General features: G+C 50.5%; 1 protein-coding gene across 1 annotated transcript in view; it reads left to right on the top strand.

The window, feature by feature from the left end:
* Positions 1 to 16090, top strand: part of LOC122373177 (DE-cadherin-like) — a gene marked incomplete at its 3' end in the record, with an annotated part of 158113 nt that extends 142023 nt beyond the window's left edge. Inside the window, exons 17-29 of the mRNA XM_043351012.1 lie at positions 236 to 397; positions 2155 to 2292; positions 3766 to 3915; positions 4475 to 4646; positions 5348 to 5556; positions 7611 to 7796; positions 8150 to 8296; positions 8783 to 8971; positions 9256 to 9403; positions 9841 to 9940; positions 10192 to 10388; positions 10742 to 10878; positions 15854 to 16090. Of these exons, the coding sequence (XP_043206947.1) occupies positions 236 to 397; positions 2155 to 2292; positions 3766 to 3915; positions 4475 to 4646; positions 5348 to 5556; positions 7611 to 7796; positions 8150 to 8296; positions 8783 to 8971; positions 9256 to 9403; positions 9841 to 9940; positions 10192 to 10388; positions 10742 to 10878; positions 15854 to 16090 (2172 nt within the window). The remainder of the gene's footprint in view (positions 1 to 235; positions 398 to 2154; positions 2293 to 3765; positions 3916 to 4474; positions 4647 to 5347; positions 5557 to 7610; positions 7797 to 8149; positions 8297 to 8782; positions 8972 to 9255; positions 9404 to 9840; positions 9941 to 10191; positions 10389 to 10741; positions 10879 to 15853) is intronic.
* Between the last annotated feature and the right edge of the window lie 350 nt (positions 16091 to 16440).

The following is a 16440-nucleotide window of genomic DNA, read 5'->3' as shown; positions in this document are numbered from 1 at the left end:
TCGGAGAGAATTGTGCGAGTTATTTTTAAATGAGGATTACTGTGAATTGCGATGCTCTAAATGATATTCATGAATTAAATTGCGCATCGATTTATTGTATCAATGTGGAAAGAATACTTATGCATTTACGTCTGAGAAGCCAAATATATGGTTCAGCGTAGTATCCTTAATTCAGCTGGCCAAGAGTCAATGTTAATATAGCCAGTCTCCTAACTGACCTTTTCGTCTTCTGCAGTACAAAATCACGGTGACGGCGTCGGACGGAAAGTACGAGGCCACCCACGCTGTGGACATCAACGTCACCAACATCAATGACGTGCCTCCCGTGTTCGACAAGCCCAGCTACCAGCTGAAGATGAGCGAGGGGCCGCGAGACTCCTCCGAGCCCATCGTCAAGGTGAGAATCGACCCACCCTCTCACCATCGACGTAGGTAACTCACCAATGACTTAACTCGCTATCAATGTTGCTCAGCTCAGTACCTCACCACTGACTTAGCTCAGTACTCACCATCGACGTAACTCAGCACTCTCCATTCGCGTAACCCAGCACTCTCCATTGACGTAACTCAGCATACTCACTATTGACGAAATTCAGCACTCTCCATTGACGTAACTCAGTATACTCACTATTGACGAAACTCTCACCATGACTGACGGCTCTTGCCAGTTGACTCGGATAATATAGAGCCGATCTCGGGGCAAGGCCCGCATATAGCGCTCCGGTAGGGTGTTAGCAGACAGCGAATGAATTAATGGTTTCGTACGTGAACAGTGAAGCCGGAGCAGAAGCGGCCGGGTAATTTGGAGAGCATGTATAATTCATTCGGCTGCTGTCGTCACGACGTGCGAATATATGAGCCATTCGTGCCGGACGTGACATAGCAATTTCATGGCTGGCGTTTACTTCCCGGTTTACTGGGGCAATTTTCGCCGTTCGCTGTGCCCTTTCGCGAGCCTCGCGTCCGGTGTAACAAGTAAAACCTTTTGTCGTCGTGGCTCGCCGGCGACAGAGTGGAAAGTGCCACTGAGTGGGCTGCGGTTGGTTTCGTAAAACTACTATAGTACACTGCCTGAGAGCTAGGATCAATGCCTTTCGCGAAACCACTAGCTGATAAGTCACGTTTCCTGGCGCGGAACTGAAATCGATGTTCGTAATTTCGGCGTGATGACCAAAGTGGCGCAGTTTCATTCGGTGCCCGTATGGATTGCCGATATTGATGAACGGACACTTGTGTGCACCGCGAGTCATACGCCGAGACCCCACAGAGAAACTATCGGTACAGCTGGACATCCGACCGGGGCCTTCCAAAGAAGGCGGCAACACTTCATGTTTGTCCGACCTGAAAATGTCACTATTAATGCTATTCCGCTCGTTTATTTTCACCGTTGGGGCGGAGTTCGCACCTGGGCACGGCTATTTATTATGATTTGAAAGTTAAATGGTGGCGTGGATATTTAGTGTGAATTAGCCCGATGTCGCTATTGTTCACGGTGATGGCTTTTGCACTCGCCGGCCTTTATTATTTATTTAAGGCTGCTGTTCAATAGCTGGTAGCGTGGAGCGATCATCTATGGCTGTTTATTATTGTGAATTACTGCGATACGGGCTTCATTTTCACGTCAAGGGTCGCAGGCCAAACAGGCCCGTGTAACCGTCTCCCACCGGCGTACCGCCCCCCCCCCCCCCCCCCCAGTCCCCGTCCCTGACCAGGCTTGTGCTTTATCGTCCTCCGCGCCTCCACGGCAATCTTTCATGGCCGTTCAGACTCCGAGCCGACGCTGACCTTTACCGGCGACTGCAGACAGGGGACGAACTATACGACCCCTCAGTGACCTTTTTTAAATGCGCCTGGCCTTTACTGATCTCTTGGGATCTTCATTTATATCTGTTGATCTTTGTTGACCTCAGTTGAACTCTGCGAGTGTTTTCTACTGACCTCAACCGTTCTTTGTCAACGTTGACTTGTCTCTTTTCTACTGACTTCTACTAACCTCTGTTGTCCTCAAGTTACTTCTCTTGGTCGTTATTGATTTCAGAACGTCACTGGCCTCTGTTGACCTTAATCAACCTTGCAGACGTTTGCTGACCTCTGTTGACATTTGCTGGCCTCTGGTGACCTCTGGTAACCTCCGCTAACCTCTGCTGCCCTCAGGTCACGGCCACCGACCCGGACCCGGTCTCCGGCGTCTCGTCGATCGTGTACAAGCTCTCCGGACCAGGAGTGTTCCCCGACCACCCTGAGGATGATGTGTTCAGCATCAACGAAAACGGAGAGGTTCTGGTACAAAAGGTGAGCGGACGCAGCGCTGGGACTGACGGTATTGAGAGGAGCGGGGGGGGGGGGAGAGCCGGAGTTACAGTAAGGCGTAGAGGCATTGTGATATATTGATGCCGTTTGTCTTACTTTACCGACACCCGCCATACGTTTTGATATTGCTTCTGCGGCTCTACAGGTGAGCCAGGTGGCTCAACTTCTGCAGTGTATTCTTTGATCAGTCGGGATACGTTTGTTCGCCGGAACCATTCTCACCGGCTGTTTTCGGTCGCATGTTGGTGCCATTATGATTTTTTTTTTCGATACGATCGATCGGAACCAATCAGTTGATAAGGTGGGGCCTGGTTTTTATGAAATGACAATCATTTATGGATCCCAGCGGTAGTATGGAAGCTCGACTGATAAGCTAATGCTGTGGCAAGCGCCTGCGTCTTTGCAGTATTCGTGCTGTCAGTTAGTTGTGTTGTGTTTGTTTTGTTGAAAAGTATCGTTCCTGCATCGTATCTCTTATCATTTTAGTCCTTCTGTGCTACCGAACGTTTTGAATAGGGCATATTTGTATACTCTGGATCATTTGTTTCCATAGCATACCTAACCTATCTTGGCCCTCATATTGCCAGCCGATTCTACCCTTAGAATGATGACGGAGAACCGCCCGTCTCAGATCCATCCCCCGTCTCGGGTCCATCCGCTCCATGTCCTGGGTCAGCTCGTCACTGGGTCCGTCGGGGGTCCGTCTGGGGTCCATCTTGGTCCATCCGGCTATCCCCCGGTCCATCTTGGGTCCATCCGCCCATCTCTGGGTCCATCCTGGCCCATCCGGCTATCCCGGGTCCATCCTGGTCCATCCGCCTATTCGGGGTCCATCCTGGGTCCATCCGCCCATCTCGGGGTCTAGCCTGGTCCATCCGGCTATCCCCAGGTCCATCCTGGTTCGTCCGCTCGCCGTTGGCTGCCGACGGACCGTGATGGCGCCTCTGTGATTAATGAGGGCCCCGCCGCCGACCGTGGACGTTGCTAATGTGTCCCGACTGACATACGACCCATCTGACGGCGGCACATCTGACTGTGGGCTGTGTATACGAGACAGGTCCATTCTGAGACCCTGTCATATTTGTGTATCGGAACAGCTGTCTATTCCAGTCTCCATGACTGTCATATCTATGCATCGAAATTGCCGTCCATTCTTAGTTCTTATTATCTCGCATTCCGGCTATGCTGTGACAGTCTTATAACGATTTGTGACGGTCGATGTCGGCTTATGACAGACCGAAACGGTGTATGACACATCGTATCGGTACTGTGTGACGTATACTAAATCTTTGTGGCCTGTAGCAGTGTGTAGCAGCTATTCGTGCATGATCCGGCCTGTACCCGTCTGTAGCACTGACGGTTTGATAATGCTGGTTTGTTGACGGCTTTCACACTGTGACGGTTGGTAACAATTTGTGACTGTTATGTTAATGACTATGACGTGTGTTCCGGCAGATTCTGGACCGTGACGAGGGCACCGGCGGACGCGAGGTCTGGGAGCTCTCCGTTCAGGCGTGGGACGAGGGCGGCATCGGACAGGGAAACTCCGTACCGTTCACACTGACGCTGACCGATATCAACGACAACGCGCCATACCTGGTCCAGGTAAGATGGCCGCCGCAGGCCAGGGAAACTCTGCATTCTTAACACTGACACTGACAACGCGCCGTACCTGGTCCAGGTAAGATGGCCGCCGCAGGCCGGGAAAACTCTGTACTCTTTACACTGACTCTGACCGATATCAACGACAACGCGCCATACCTGGTCCAGGTAAGATGGCCGCCTCATTTCAGGGGAATTCTGCATTTTTCACACTGACTCTTAGACCAAGGCCATACGCACCGCACAGTAAGAGGGCTTCCGCCAAGGCCATATATAGTCACTTCCGCACTCCGCCAATAGCGGCATTGATTGAAGGGCAAGCTCGTGTTTTGATACATTCACAACCTATCTTATATTCTTCGCCCACTGATCGCTCAGGGTTTCGGATATTTTGTTCACCATTCAGAATTTCATTTCATGTAACCATTGCACACTACACACTGGCTGGACACTGGATGGCTCAGATACTACAGCCCTGGCAGATGTAGCCATTAGTGCGAGTCATACCCATAACCCAACCCATGCTACTGTCCTGATGACGGTGCCTTATATCTCCACACAGAGCGAAGACACGCGCCAGGTGATCATGGAGAACAAATCCCCCGAGGGTGTGGTCATCCCCGTCGAGGCGGATGACTTTGACGACCACCAGTGGAACGGCCCGCCCTACACCTTCGCCTTGGACCCGGACGCGCCCGCCGAGCTGCACGACATGTTCTCCGTCACCACCGTCGGTAGGTGGAACGTGATGCTGAAGGGAATGGGATCAGTAACTGAAAGGTCACGGGTTCGAAGCTCACCCGGGGCGGTCGGCTTTAATAACTCGCCGAGCTGAATATGCAGCGTTACGGCTGACGTGTTAGTACTGTTTGCTTGATTGCGGCGATAAAGCGGAATTGTGACGAGGTACGGCGCGGCCAGGTGACGCTTCTGGCGCGCGGCGCGCGGTTTATGGCGGCAGTTATGGCGCGCCTCTGACGTTTCGGTGACTTGCGGTGTCTGGCGCGGCGCCGTCTGGCCCGGTCGGATGGCCGAAATGCCGCCTATAAAGCCATGCATTTCGGCTAATTGTGTGTGGTTCCGTGCGAACCGAGAGCCCGCCGTCCGCCGTCGGCCGTCTCCTGGCTGGCCCGCGGACTCTGCCGCGTCGAGCGCACCCGCTGCCCCGGCAGGCGGGACAAACGGCCACTGGAAGTGCCGCTATCGGCGCTCCAAAGGGTGTTTGAAGGCGGAGTAATGGTGCTCTCGACACAGCCAGCACCGTCATTTGTCTTCAATGGTTGGTGTGTCGCACGCCGCTGTCGGTGCATTTACCCCGGTGAACGAGGTGTTCTGACCTGACCTTTGGTGACTGCAGTGACCCACTGACCTTTGGTGACCTCTGGTGACCTCCGCCGACGTGTCATGACCCGACTCTACCTCTCACCGCCCACAGAGCAGGATAACCGTGCCGAAATCCGTCCTCTGGTGTCGTTCGACCGCGAGATGCAGAAGGAGTACAACATCCCGGTGGTGGTCAGTGACCGAGACACGGCGTCACCGACCTCCCTGACGGGCACCAGTCTCTTCACCATCATCATCGGCGACGAGAACGACAACGACATGAAGGACGGCGTCAGCGCCATCAGCGTCTTCAACTTCGAGGTCAGTTCACTGGGTGGGAGGGAAATTATGGAGAACGAAGAGAGTACGTGTTTGTGAAAGTAGTTGATTACCGGTTTGACCTAGCGGACTTTGTTGAACTGCCTGACACTCTGGAGCCCTGACGTAGCTGACCTGACCTCGGACAGGGTCAGGAGCGGCCTGCCGAGCCTCTGGAGCCTTCGGGCAATGTCTGGCTGACAGTCGACTATGTGCGGAAAAAGATCTATCTCGGGGACCGTACAGTGCGTATTTGGTGTTTGATGGTGCTCACACTCGCCCTCAGCATGGTTGGCGCTCACGCCGCGCGGGTGTACAGAGTTTGCGTCTGAGTGTGCACCGTGCCTGGCATGTTTACTGGATGACTCTGATCTGCGATGCAGCGAGCGCACCGAGTGTGTACAGCTCGCGCTACTGAAGCATTCACGAGATCTAATGCGATGCGGTTTGAAAATTGCAGAGATTGCAGAGAACCCGGAATGTCCAGTGTCGGCGTGCTTGCAGTATTGCAGAAACAACACGGCGTGCGAAGCTTGTTTTGAATGCTTATTTTTATTTTGTTGAATATTTAACACATTTTCTGCATTTTGACTGTGTGACCACATTGTTTTTCAGTTTCGAAACACTGTCAACATATTATGCAACAAGAATGATTTTGGTGTTCTGCCTTCCCATTGGATTTTGACGTTAACTTCCGCACAGTACCGGTAGCGTTGTGTTCAACCTCTGACCTTTCCTCAGTGCTACTCTGCCCCTCACTGGAACTCAATGGCATTCGTCGGTGCCTCGTAGCTCGACTGATTTCCATCGCACTCCAGGGACCGGGATTGCATTTCTACCTCATCTGGCGTCTGCCGTCTCCCTCGCTCTGACTCGGGGTAGCGGTTCGCCACCCTCTGCAACAGAGTAGCGATATCCCATCCTCTGCTAAGGAGTAGCACTACCTCATGATCTTTCCCGGAGTAGCGCTATCCCACCCTGTGTAACAGAGTAGCGCCATTATATCCTCTACCCTGGAGTAGCGCTGTCCACCCCTACCTCGCCCGAGAGTGGCTCTATCCCAACCTCTACCTTTCTCGGAGGAACTTCATCCCACGATCTAGGTCTTTCCATAGCGTAGCGGTAGCCCCACCACACGCTCTACCTCGCTCTAAAGAAGCGCCCTCCTGCCTCTCTCCGGAGTAGCGCTCATCCTCTCCCCATAGTCCATAGCAGCGCCATCCCATGCTCTGCTTGTCTAGGAGAGTTGCCAGGAGTGTCCGTTTTATTCAGTGTTCACCGCCCGTACCCGTTGCCCCGGGAATCTCTCAACTGGCAGTGGTTTGTCCCACTGCCGGTGCAGACCTTTCGATATATGTCACCCCAGTGTGCAGTTCCACCCTCACGGCAGTGGAATGGTGACCCCTCTGACCCGTCTGACTCCACATCCAGTTCTGACGGTCTCGAGTGCACCAGTCCGCCCAACCTCCACCCCGGTCCAACAGTGCCGAAACCACAGATTTGTCCGACTCTGACCGCGCAGGGAAACCATTCCAGTAGTTACAGAATAAAGTGACTTTATCATTGATTTTATGGCTTATAGATATTATTATGGCTTAATTTAATATTAATGACTTATTAATTTGATTTTAGAGATTAGAGTGGCGAAATATTCCAATGTTCCCAGTTCCCACCTCATTCTCATTTAATTGTAGGATCGTCTATTTATAGTCACCGTGGCTTCGTCAACAGGCTAATTTGGCTTAAATGAACATCCGTTTTACCATCACAAAACGCTCATTTTGCACTCTCGCGTAAGCTAACTCGATTGGAGCCTGCAAAATTAACATTGAGAGAATTGACCACTATTTCGTTTACACGTGCAAGGTTACAATGAAATGCCAGGTAATTTGTTGATGGACTGAAGGGAGCGCTGGTGATTCCATTGTCTTGACAATTCAGCATCTACACAGTCATGAAATAATCTACAAATGCTCATCCCCACACGTACAATATTTGTAGAATATCTGTAGAGTATCTGTTCGCGGTATACCTGACCCGTCTCCGCCGCCCCTCAGGGTAAGATGCCCGACACGGTGGTGGGCCGGGTGTACGTGGATGACCCGGACGACTGGGATCTGCCCGACAAGACCTTCTCCTGGCTCGAGGGGGAGGAGTACCGTCACTTTGAGCTCGACAGAGACACGGGTAACATCACCATGAAGTACGGCACTCCCAACGGCAGCTACCCGCTCAAGTTCCAGGTGAGAGTGGGGGAATACCCGTGAACAATCGCACAACACCTGGGGTGGGTAGTCTGAGTCTCTGAGACGACCAAACCCTGCATGGATAGATGCTTTGTATTCAGCGGAATGTCGAATGTCTGCGTGTTTAATCAAGTGAAGTGGCGTAGAAGGTATTGTTTTGCTCAGATTCCAGCCTCCCGGATTTCGCATTACTTTCCAATATTTCAGTTCTCCGGTTAATTAATGTCTGGCTGCTTGTTTTTACCGCTGTGCGGGAGCTCTGCGTCTTTATATAGCAGCTGTTCAGTAATGTTTCCTCGGCCGTCCCCGCTCTTTCCCCAAGGTTGATTAGTTCGCGTGTCTGCCGCCAGGTGTTTGATAAGAAGTTCCAGAGCACCGTTTCTGCGTTGGTGACGGTCGAGGTGCGACTGCTGCCGCGTGAGGCCGTCACCCAGTCGGGTTCACTGAGGATCAAGGATGTCTCCGCTGCTGAGTTCGTCTCGCGCCCCGATAAGGATGTGAGTTCTGAGTAGAAGAAGTGAGAGGCGGCTTGGTAAGCATGTAAGGAGATGGTGTGAGAAGGCAGGCTAACGGAGTTGGGAGGACTCGACAAATGCCCGAATGTGGGATGGTCTGGTACAAGCTGTGGAGTTGTGGCCTTGGCTATGACCGATCACGTGTCTCCAGACATGTTTGTGAACATGCAAAATCTAGTTATTCATAGCCCCGAAGTGACTATTGAGTTTTTATTTTACTCGTCCTTGAATGGAATCGACGTAAACAAGTACTATCGTATTCAGCCTTTTTATAGATTATATCTACATCTTCAAAGGCTAACTTCAAAACTTGGATGGCTTGCGCTCAGGCAATCAGTCAACTTCGTTTACAATTACATTGGTACGGTAGGCTCGTAAACCGTGTAGGTACTGAAGTTTGGCTCGCACGTACAAATTCTCTCTTCCAGTGTCTGTATTTCACTCACTCCTCCAACTTGCTCTTTCCAGACACCCTCAATGCACGAGCGCCTTATCACGGAGCTGGCCCGGCTGTTCAGTACGGCGCCAGAGAACGTCGACCTGTTTGGTGTTGTGGATAACGATGACGGAGGCGTGGATGTACGCTACGCCGCCCACGGCTCACCCTACTACGAGGCAGAGAAGATGGACGGCATTGTCGCCCAGAATAGAGATATGGTGAGAGGGAAAGAGCGAGAGGGTGGGAACTGGGAGTTAGGAATTAGAAGGCAGGGATCTGGTGAATCGTAGAGGGCGAGGATAGGAAATTACTTCGAGGGTAGCTGATATTGGGTAGATAGGGGCGGGCAATAAGCATAGCTTGATGTTAACTATCTCTTATTACGATGACTAGATGTAGTTGGAAATGCTATAGTATTCGTTTTCGATTCAATAATGCTGAAGAAAAGTGTAATATACTCTACTGAGCGGGGCTCTAACCCGTTCTCCCCACGCTCCGACAGCTGGAGACCATGTTCGGCATCAAGATCGAACAGGTGGGCATCAACGACTGCATCTACGAACACACGTGCGAGGGAAGCTGCCACGCCGAGCTGAAGATATTCGACAACGAGGTGTACCGGGTGCAGACCAACACCTCGAGTATCATCGGTACGTAGTGCGGTTGTACCTTGTGCAACCGATCGTCTGGTATCTATGGGCATATGCTGAGTTGTACCATGTGTAAATAATGGTTCGCAGTCGCGATATTTATTGTTGGCCTACGTCTGATGAAATGAAGCTCATCATATTCGCAAATCCCATGATCATATGTCATTGTAGATGCATCGATTAGGGCACTATGCGCGGATAGAGGGCGATTCAGACAGTTGTTTCTAGGTAATCCATGTAATTGTTCAGTTTTATCGCTCTTTTGATCTACTCCCCTTACGGTAGCATTCATTCATTAAAATGACGAGGAGAAGCCTTGTGGCTTCAGACTTGTGTCATTAACGAGAAGGCAGTATGCAGCCTTATATGCACCTTCTGGCTTTTTGGACGTTCGTTCCCTCCCTTCAGCCCAGTGCTGACAAACGATTGGTTTGCAGGTGTGAAGACGGAGCTGCAGTACAAATGTAACGAGTGTGAGGCCAAGATGGCGCCCGAAATCTGTCTGCACGATGGCCGCTGGAGTGACGATGAGAAGAAGTGAGTTTTTAAACTTTGTAAATAACATCAGTGTAACATGGCGAGTGTGTCCGCGGTGATAGCGTACAAATTACATCTTAAGTCGTAACTAAGTCTTGTAAACGTTGATTGTGTATGAGTTCTTGTACACTAAGATCGTTTCAGTTTTACGTGTTCTTTGTCTTTTTCGATCTTTAGCCATTTCTCGGCTGTCAATAAGGCGCTAAACTGACGTTTACTGACCCTAGCTGTGACCTGACCTCCGCCTCCAGGTGTGAGTGCGAGGCCGGTTTCCCGGGTCCCAACTGCCAGGGCGACACCATCCACTTCGAGGGCACCGGGTACGCGTGGTTCCCGCAGCTGACGGCCTGCAACGCCTCCCACCTGAGCTTTGACCTGACGACCGTCTCGGAGGAGGCGCTGGTCATGTACAACGGACCCATTTCGGAGCCGTCGCACCTGGTGCAGGGTCAGTGGAAATGGGGCGCGGTGAGGGGATATGGTGCTGGGTCAGTGGAAATTGGGGCGCGGTGAGGGGTTCTGGTGCTATGTCAGCAGAAATGCGACACAGAAAGAAGTATTGGTGCGGAAAGTCAGTGGGATTGGGCGTAGTTAGGGATATGGTGCTGGGTTAGTAAGACCGTGCGCAGTGCAATTTATGATCTGCCTAAGGGGCTAAGGTTTGCACCAACCCGACGCACATCGGAGCAACGCGTGATTTGAATTGTTGATCACAGCATGATATGTTAATTGCAACCACAACAATGGGTATGTTCCCTTGATTGTTCCGTCTGACAGTCATTAACCCATTTTTCCCGGCAGACTTTTTCGCCGTGGATGTGATGGAGGGCCGTCTGCGCGTGTTCATGAACTACGGCACGGGTACGGCGGTGGCCAGTCCGGCGCTCAAGATCAGCGATAACCACAAACACCATATAGACATCACCTGGGACCCGGAGGTAAATATGGGCCGCTGGTGCTGGTGATGGTGTCATCTATGGGAGGGAGGTAGAAACTGAGGCTTGCTGAGGTGGTGGAAAATACATGTTTTCTGTGATGAATTGATCACGATGGTATACATGAATTCTTGAAGTGTGCAGACGTGTTTTGCTGTGCTCTAGAAAACTTGGATTTTAGCCGATAATAGCTTGTTTTCATTAATGTATTATATATTGACATGTTCCTAATTTAACGTAGATGCTATGGAACATACTTTTGTGTCATATAAGTATAAGATGAGTCTTTATTCTTACATCTAAAAGTTGATTTTTTCTAGTCTTTGTTTAAAAAAAACTCAGTAAAAGTAGGGCAAAGTGCCCTTGATTTTCGTAGGAAGGCTCGTGCAGCTAAATAGAGTAGTTGTTCGTTTTTCAAGATACCATTAGCTGAATATGAGCGACTCTGTTGGCGAAGATTCTGAGACATCCTCACTCATTGAAGGATTTGATCCATTCTTTGAAGAGTGGGTTGTTGCGAACAAGCGTAAGAGGAACAGAAAGGGCAAAAAAGCCGGTGCCTTGCCCTCTAGTAAAAGCGTGCCAAAGGTCACGGGCAATGTTATTTGTAATGGATCCGAGGGTAAGCCTTGCGGAAAATCGGTTTCGAACGACGTTTTTGGTTCAATCAGATGCCAAATATGCATGACCTGGTACCATCCAGCTTGCCAGGGCCTGGAGGAGGAGGCGTACAAAGCGATTACTCGATTTGGTCTCCTTTGGCTGTGCGAGGAATGTGAAGATCATGTGCAGGATTTCCGCAATCTTGTGCAGGGAAAAGTGTCAATTGAAAAGAAGATGGATGCGCAATTCTCGAGTGTAGAGAGCCAGATGAAGGAAATGCACCAGGCTATTCTGGAAAACACTGCTATCCTAAAACAACAAGAAAAAGCCGCAGGTGATCGAATGAAGCTGATTGAAGGATGCATAAGCGAGAAAAAGTCACAGGAAAGTACCTATGCCGAAATAGTGAGAGGTTCGTGCTCCGAAGTTATTAGTGAAGTGTCCGCTAAGCTGTCAGCCTTGCCACTCTCTGCCACACCTCCAAACGACGTCCCAAGTATAGCCAAAGTCGTTGACGATTTTTTCGACAAAGACAAGCGAAAAAAGAACATCATCCTGCACAACCTCCCGGAGCCGAGGGCTGGAACTTTGGAGCAGAGATCCCAGGAAGACATCAACCAATTTTTGGAGATGGTCAAGGAAACCTTTCGACTACGAGTTAGCGTGGCCAGATCCTTTCGGGTCGGCAAGGCTAACCCTGACAAACCCAGACTGCTCGTGGTAACGCTGGAGAACGAGGACATAAAGCACGAACTGCTGAAAATGGCCCCGCAGCTCCGCCATTCAGTGCGATGGGGAAACATATACCTCTCCCCCGACCAAACTAAGGTGGAGCGCGAGGCTTCTAGGAAGTTGAGAGATGAGCTCCGCTCTCGCAGGGCAGCCGGTGAACAAAGCCTTGTAATCCGCAACGGGAGAATCATTTCCAATAACAGGCCAGTTTCACATGCCCAAGCCGGTCGGAGGTTCGATAGTGCAAGGGACAGTGCCAGATCCATTACCTTGCCAGTCGTCCGGTCGTCGGCTGCAACCCATGACTTGGTTCCAGCTGATGCATCAGCACGTAACGATACCTCCCGTGTGTTATCTTTGGATGTTACGGTGTCTGATGGCTGTCCTCCAGAACCTCAGCAAGCGTGACTGCCCGTGAAGAATGCCTCTGAGGGCACTCGGTGCCTACGTATTTGGTACACAAATGCGGACCAATTGTTGAACAAGAGGGATGATTTGTGCATGACTATTTGTGGTGAAGATCCCGATATCATTTTCATCACTGAAGCGCTACCGAAGGTGCGGATGTCGTCAGTGCCCCTTGTCTTGTTCTCTGTGCCTGGTTATGAAGTGCACACCAACTTTGATGATACCAATTACCTTGGCATTCGAGGCATATGCATCTATATTCATCATCGACTGAAAGTTTCCAACGTACATTTTCCAGATTCAAGATTTAAAGAGCAACTTTGGGTACAATTGTGCTTGGAAAACAATGACGTGCTACTTGCCGGATGCATTTATCGCAGCCCCTCAGGCGACCCCCATCGAAGTGTTGATGATTTGTCTTGCTTACTCCAAAATGCGATTTCTCTCAAGCACACTCACCTGCTCATTGTTGGGGATTTTAACATTCCTCAGATTGACTGGGAAAACAACTTTTGCAGCGCATCTGAAGCACATTTTGCCAACAAGTTTTTGTCTGCCGTTCAGGATGCATTCCTGTTCCAGCATGTCACCAAGCCTACCAGATTTAGAGAGGGTTGTAGGCCTAGTATACTGGATTTGGTGTTTACAAATGATGAGAATATGATAACAAAGATCAAATATTGTCCTGGATTAGGAAGGAGTGATCATGTGCTACTGAAATGCGATATTGCCTGTTACAACAAAAAATGTTCTTCTGCCGGCTTGAAATGGAATTTTCACCGCGCTGACTTCACGGCCTTGCGTGTAAAACTACATGCAGTTGACTGGAGCTGTTTGTCAACCATGAGTGTAGACGCGGGCTACAAGTGGTTTAGGAGCAAACTTGAATCGCTGATGAGTGAGTGCATACCCAAAGCAAGAAACGTCAAGTCTAAAAAGAACGTTTACATGAATAGCCGTTCACTAAACCTCAAGAAGAAGAAGAAGGTACTGTGGTCAGTGTACATGAGAACGCAAGACCCCATCGACTATAGCAGATATAAGATTTGCAGAAATAAGCTTAGGACATTGACTCGCCAGTTAAGGAAAGATTTTGAAGCTAAGATATCAGCAAACATGAAAGAAAACCCGAAGGCTTTTTGGAAATATGTGAACAGCCGCCGTAAAGTTAAATCAAGTATTGGTGATCTAAGAAATGACCAGGGCCAGCTTGTTAGCGAGGAAAAAGAGAAGGCCTCGCTCCTGAATGACGTCTTCTCAGGCGCATTCACTATTGAAAAAACGGATGTCGTGCCACAACTAGCAAACCGTTACACAGGGCCGCCGCTGATCGATATACCAGTCAACCTTTTCACAGTGAAGCAAAAGCTTAAAGCACTGAACCCCAATAGTGCCCCCGGAGCTGATGACATTCACCCCCGCGTTTTAAGGGAGTTGAGTGGTCCTCTCTCCCTTCCCTTGACATTACTGTTCCGAAAATCGCTTGAAACTGGGTCTATTCCTGCAGACTGGAAGCACGGTAAAGTCATACCAATCTTTAAGAAAGGTGAAAAGGAAGACCCAAGAAACTATAGACCTGTCAGCCTCACATCTGTTCCCTGTAAGATTCTCGAGTCGCTCATTCGTGATTGTTTAATGGACCATTTGCTGTCAAATGACCTGCTGTCCAAGGACCAACATGGCTTCCGCCCGAAGCGATCTTGTGATACGCAACTGCTTGACTCTATAGACTCATGGAGCCGCCTGTTGGAGGACAAGACGGAGGTCGAAGTGATTTACCTTGACTTCCGAAAGGCGTTCGACTCCGTCCCACACAAGAGACTGATAGGCAAGCTGCGCTGTTATGGTATTGGTGACCGAGTGTTGTCTTGGATTGAATCATTCCTGGAAGACAGAATGCAGCAAGTGTCCCTATATGGAAACCTGTCAGACTTGGTCCCTGTGCGCAGTGGTGTGCCCCAAGGCTCAGTGTTGGGCCCATTGCTCTTCTTGCTCTATGTCAATGACTTGCCAGATGCTGTCACTTCAAATGTGCGAATGTTCGCAGATGACACAAAGCTGTTCTCAGGCATCTCTTCTGAACATGATGTGCGGACATTGCAGGCAGACCTGAACGCCCTCGTGGAATGGTCTAGAACTTGGCAGCTGCCATTTAACGAGAATAAGTGCAAAGTGCTTCATGTTGGTGCAGCCAAGGACCACCACTCATTTCAAATGGGGTCGGACAGACTGACAAACACGTCAGTCGAGAGAGACCTGGGTGTGCAGGTCGACTCAATCTTGAAGTTTCGACAGCAAGCGTCTACGGCGGTCTTCAAAGCGTCTCAAGTTCTTGCGGTCATCCGCCGGTCCTTCGCCTTTTTAGATGAATTTACCCTGCCTCTTCTGTTCAAATCTCTCGTGCGGCCTCACCTGGAGTTCAGCAGTCTTGTTTGGGGTCCGTTCAATAGAGCTGATCAGAAGGCAGTCGAAAGGGTTCAAAGAAGAGCCACCCGGTTAGTGGTGAGCATCCGCCACCTTCCATATCCTGAAAGGCTGAAGAGACTGAAGCTCCCGTCACTGTACTATCGGCGTAGACGCATGGATATGATTCACGCATACAAGATGCTGCACGGCCACGTTGATACTGATCCTTCAGAGCTTCTGGCAACGAATCCTGAAAGGCGAACTCGGGGTCACACACTTAAACTACGGAAGCCTCGTGCAACCTGCCGTGCCAGACTGAATTCATTTTCTGTGCGGTGTATTAACGATTGGAACGGGCTTCCAGCAGAAATTGTACATTCGCCCTCAGTCAACGTCTTTAAGAACAGGCTGGATGCACACTGGGAGTCGATCTGGTACTCCACTCCTGTAACAGACTGAGTACTAAGTGAAGTTATGGAAATCGGCGAGAACGGGCCCTACAGGACATCGTGCCTCTTGCCCCGATAACACGAAGATGAAGATGAAGATGAAGATGAGATGAATTTGAGCATATAGACAAGCATAAGAAAACAAGATCTCTCACTTTTTGTGTAATATTTTGTTTTGGTTCCAGCTTCCATGAACCATGACGTTGTAGAGGCAACTGCATCACCTCCACCGATGTATGCGTTTTGCTGCAAAACCATTCGCTTCAATAGCACACCTCACCCTGTCAGATACGGCCTTACCGACATCCGAGCTATTAGTTTTGCCTTTTCACAGGTATCTGAACATTATGCCGGTACTAACCAGTCCACTCTCCCGACAGACGATGGTAGTTCTCATAGACAGCTGCGTCGGCTCGTCCGAGTGCCAGGCCTCGGCGGCCGCACCGGCCGGCCCCGACGGACAGAAGAACTCCTTCCTGAACGTGGACACGCCGCTGCAGCTGGGAGGCTCGGCCGTACCGCTGGACCAGGTGGCCGCGGTGATGACCTCCTGGGACCGCGTGCCCGGCTGGGGAGGCTTCACAGGATGTGTGCAGAACATGACCTTCCTGGACAGGGTGAGATGTCGGCAGAGCTGGGGAGGAGACCGGGAGAGTGGGTAGCCGCCAGCCGGAGGGGTGGAGGATGGGTAGTGACAGGGTGGGAGAGAAGGGTGGCGGAGATGGGGCAGTGGAGAGATGTCGTATACTGGTGGGTGACGAGGGTTATTAGATGCATAAAGATGTGGTGGTGAGTCATGGTAGAAGGAATTTATTATGAGAATAACTTGTTTGTTCGTGTGAAGATCGTTAGCAGACTGGCGGCTGCTTCGTGTTCCCATTCCCCTGTCAACCCAAGCTTGTAAATGACTCAGTGAAAATCGGACCCTTTTTGTATCTATGAACGCAGTTTTTTGGCGCAGTAGGTC

The sequence above is a fragment of the Amphibalanus amphitrite genome, unplaced genomic scaffold (assembly GCF_019059575.1).
Source record: "Amphibalanus amphitrite isolate SeventyFive unplaced genomic scaffold, NRLGWU_Aamphi_draft 001455F_arrow, whole genome shotgun sequence".
NCBI classification, from domain to species: Eukaryota; Metazoa; Arthropoda; class Thecostraca; order Balanomorpha; family Balanidae; genus Amphibalanus; species Amphibalanus amphitrite.
The sequence above is the reverse complement of the archived record's forward strand: the minus strand, read 5'-3'. Positions and strand labels throughout refer to the sequence as shown.